The 4190-nt window shown below is 37.6% G+C and overlaps 2 protein-coding genes across 3 annotated transcripts in view; one reads left to right on the top strand and one right to left on the bottom strand.

The window, feature by feature from the left end:
* The window catches only part of pdzd11 (PDZ domain containing 11), a 7175-nt gene extending 4695 nt beyond the window's left edge, over positions 1 to 2480 (top strand). For both annotated transcript variants that reach the window (XM_005723000.1, XM_005723001.2), the window contains exons 5-6: positions 840 to 900; positions 1470 to 2480. In XM_005723000.1, the coding sequence (XP_005723057.1) occupies positions 840 to 900; positions 1470 to 1504 (96 nt within the window). In that variant the 3' untranslated portion in view covers positions 1505 to 2480. The remainder of the gene's footprint in view (positions 1 to 839; positions 901 to 1469) is intronic.
* A 305-nt stretch (positions 2481 to 2785) lies between these two features.
* The window catches only part of stard14 (START domain containing 14), a 3752-nt gene continuing 2347 nt past the window's right edge, over positions 2786 to 4190 (bottom strand). The window contains exon 6 of the mRNA XM_005722999.1: positions 2786 to 4026. Coding sequence (XP_005723056.1) covers positions 3820 to 4026 — 207 coding nt within the window. The 3' untranslated portion in view covers positions 2786 to 3819. The remainder of the gene's footprint in view (positions 4027 to 4190) is intronic.

Below are 4190 nucleotides of genomic sequence, written 5' to 3'. Positions count from 1 at the left end.
CCCAGCCAGGTTTCCATTGATATGCTTTGACACAGCACCGACCAGCCAGTCTTTTCAGCACTGGCCTTCTGTGGTTTGCCCTCGTCATGGAAGGCTGTCAGTCAGCAGACTTCCCCGTGATTGTGGTTGCATGAACTGAACGAGAATAAGAAATGCACCTTATTTGTACTATTTGAACCATAATTTGTTCAAACTGAAATTGAAATATTGTTGTAGTTTGAGATGGTGGATTTCTGATTTTCATGAGCTGTAAAGCCATAATGATCAAAATCAAAACAAAAGAGGCTTGAAACTTTTTTTTCCTGCATATTTTTTTTCAAGCATGAATGACTTTCTAGAAGAGAATTAAAGTGTAAGCCATTCTGGCCATAATCAAACCGCTGTGAGAATGATGACGCACTAGATGCACCATCATTGTTTTGTGTTCTGTTTTGTTTGTTTAAAATCAGCAATGCTTGAGGAGATGTACATTTTGCTTTTATTTTGAAAAATTCAGTTCCTGTTGCAGCATGTAAATATTTGGACATAATGTGTAAATATTAGCTTTTAAAAAAAAAAAAAATTTGACATGCAAATGCATGTTGTAGCATTAATGTGCAAATACAGAAAGCATCTACTCACAGATGATTTCTGTATTTGGAAACTTGTCTGGAGGACAGGTTTTTGCTTGTCCTCCTGGTCTATCTGCTCTTCCAGTGAAACAGCAGATCTCATACTAAAAAAACGCAAGATTAGGTGGAGCCAAATGTTGCAGTTTTCTTTTTGTTCCATATCTTGTTCATCACAACATTGCATTATATTTTCTGTTTAAGATCATGGATAATGTTTGTCTTCTTCAGGCTGTAGAGATTCTGAAAACTGCGCGAGAAATCCTGATGAGGGTTCGCTTCTTTCCCTACAGTAAGCGTTGGTTTACTCGATTGTATCAGGAGCATGCTGACAACCTAAAAAACCATTTATGTCAACATGTGTTTTTATCTCAACTGTTAAGATGTTTTAGAGAGATGAAGAAAGAAAGAAAAAAATGTTTTCCTGCAGAATTTGTGTTCATGGGTAGAGATCTTGTAAGATATTATTTTAAGACAGATCTATACTTAATGTCCTTAAATGTCTGAGTCTTGTTTTGCTGTTAGTAAAAGAAATGCTCAGAAGAAACTGTTGTGCTCACTTTGGCTTTGAAAGCAGGTTTTAGTCTGTGCCTTTTACTATTCCTCAGTGTGCTAATACAGCATGAGTTACATATTTAAAACATGCTGAATTTTGCAAGAATTTGAGCATTGTCAGTATGCCATCGTGTCATCGTGCCCACATAATAATAAGATTATCATCTGGCTTATCTGAGTGCAAAACAAAAGACAATAAAAACTTTAAAGCAGTAAAAACTTTGAGCTATGTCATACTGATACAGAAATGTATAACAGTGTCCATGTCAGTACTCTAATGGTGTCCTTTGTGTGTTGTTTTATCAGACTACCAACGGCAGAAGGAGAGGACCGTACACTAGATGGCAGCAGAGAGAGAGAGACAAAGACAGAAGGATACTTTACTGCACTTCACTAACATCCTCCCACACACTCTGGCCTCCATTCTGTCTCAGCTCAAAGATGACTAATGCATGACTAACAATCTCATTCAGTCTTTCATGTAAGGAAAATATACATGACGTTAAAGACTGAGTTTCATAGATACTCCTTTCTGCATGCTTCACATGATGAACTCTACTTCGATTGAACATATGGTTAGGAAGTTGTTTCTATGCAGAGCTTTTTTTAAGACTATAAACTAGATTTTACACTATAAATTATAGAACAGATAAATAATAAATATTTTCTAGTCAAGCAAAGGATTTAAAGATGACCTTTCCCATGTTTCCTCAAGCCCTGTTATGATATTTCTGCAGATGTTTGCATATGTGTGGACTAAACCACCATCACTTGATATGAGTTATGATCACCCGACCTCTGTTGAATTTATGAATATATTGCACAATGCTGTTTTTTCATATTTAGTAAAGATTTGTAATTGTGTACGAAATGCTAAGGGATGTAAATATACATTTCAGTCACTGCTACTGGGGGCTTTGGTACTTTTATGTTCCATGCACGAGTTTTACATAAACTGCGCCTGAGCTGATTTAATGCTGTTGCATAAACTATGTGTCTGAGGTGCCAAATGGTTTACGAGCATGGCTTGTAACGTGCTATTAAAGTGCATAACATTTATCGTAGCGTAGTGGTAAAGCTTGTAATGGGGTGTTATCTGTGAGGAGGCACCAATGTTTGCAGGTTTAATTCAAACCAAAGACAGTCTGGTGCTTTCATAATTTTGGCCTGCATGGTTCAAGATGTGCAAAGTCAGTAAAATCTGCAGATCCAACCTCTGGCTGCAATACAATGGAACATTCATAGAAAACAGTTGAATAGCTCTGGATCTTAGTGCATTATGCATTTATACAATAAACTGTACGTTAATAGCTACCAGTTTCATCGAAGTATTGTCTTTATTTCTGCACACTGATCATTTTTATGTAAAAAATTTGTTTGAATGGGTTCAGTATTTGTATTTTTTTTTTATAGAGGTTACGATTACAAAACTCAAGCTCGACTCCTTGACCTTTTCTAGTGTTTGGCTTTGTGCACTTGAAGAACTGGAACCAAAGCTAGAGAAGGACCGGTTTGTTCTGGTGCAAGTAGCAAAACTTGTTTCACCCTTGAAGTCAGTTTCTCTTGAAACTGATTGACTGCATTCCTTTTATTTGACAATTACAATGAGTACAAAAGCTTGTTAACCTTAAGGTTTATTTGAAAAAGAAAACAGAAAAGAAGGAATGCCTTGTAACATTGTTATCATTAAATAGTTTAATATGAAAAAAAAAAAAAGTCAACCTACAGGGGCTTCATCCCAGGCCATTACTTCATCAATTTACATCAACTTGAAATAAATAAATAAAAAAGCCTTTATGGTCATTCCAATCCTTCAGGTCAACTGATATTCAACTAACAAAATACAATAATTCTGTGTGTATTGTGACTTGGCAATACAACCTAACTGGGAGTTCACTTCAGTGCCTTCCTTGTGGACCAATGAAACTCTACCATTTGTAATAATTTACAATGCAAACACCTTGGTTGCACAACGTCTGAGTAAAGGCAACACACCTTCAAAAAGAGCCTTCCTAATTACAAACCTAAAGACAACCTGCCCCACAAGTTGCTACCTGTACATTATGCTGTGAACATATTAACAAAACCGTGTTTAAGTATAAATTATCACAACGTTACCATCGTTCTGTGTCGACTACAACCCCAAATGAAGATAAAGTGAGCTGAAACAGTTTCAGCTGTTTTCAGACCCGATTCCTTTGCAATATTCAATTCTCCACAGGTGTTTGCCAACTTTCTAATCTTATTTCTATTCACAGTCACTAATAATGACCTGCTAGAAGTCAAGTATATTTCCCTTTCTTCCAATTCAAATTTGTTCATGTAGCTGCAGCTAAAGATCGACTGTCTTTGGTCCAATTGTAAATGTAGTATTGCAAATGTGTCACATTCAAACCCCAACACCTCTAACCCTGTACAGTGGAAGTTAGCTTAGCTCAACACAGACTGAGGTGATGGCAACTTGATCTGTGCTCATTTCCATCTTGTCAGACAGTTGTAAACACTTCATGCTCTTGCTCATCCTTGAAGGCACACCGATTTAGAACTGGAGGATCTTGGTTACATCACAGAGAGCCGGAGACCTCAAGTCCATCTACAGTCCACCTCTCAATCTCTCCGTCTTTGTCCACCTTTCCTCCCATCACTATCATTCAATTTAGCTGCTGTCCTCCCCTTCGTTAGCATCCAGCTTTGAGCTTTCATCCACATTTTCCAGTGAGTCTGCTCTCTGAATTGACAGCTCAGCGGGGTCCATCATGGGAAGGGTGTTCTGCTCTGGGTGCAGCCAGGGCTTCAAATCGGGGGAATTCTGACTTTTCCAGTTTGAGTATTCCTGTCCCGCCTTGTGCACACTCTTCATTACCTAAAAAGAGAAGCGATGATGCAATTGTTAAAGGACTGCTGCACTCCTCCATTCTCAGTCAACAAAGCTGAAGATAAAGATGGTCATAAAACACTGCGTGGTAGATTACATGGCAAGTAATCTAGTTCTTCAAACAAAACTGAGTATGTAGAGAGAAGGTTTAA

The sequence above is a fragment of the Pundamilia nyererei genome, unplaced genomic scaffold (genome assembly GCF_000239375.1).
Source record: "Pundamilia nyererei isolate P.nyererei 1_Seehausen unplaced genomic scaffold, PunNye1.0 scaffold00008, whole genome shotgun sequence".
Lineage (NCBI taxonomy): Eukaryota > Metazoa > Chordata > Actinopteri > Cichliformes > Cichlidae > Pundamilia > Pundamilia nyererei.
The sequence above is the reverse complement of the archived record's forward strand: the minus strand, read 5'-3'. Positions and strand labels throughout refer to the sequence as shown.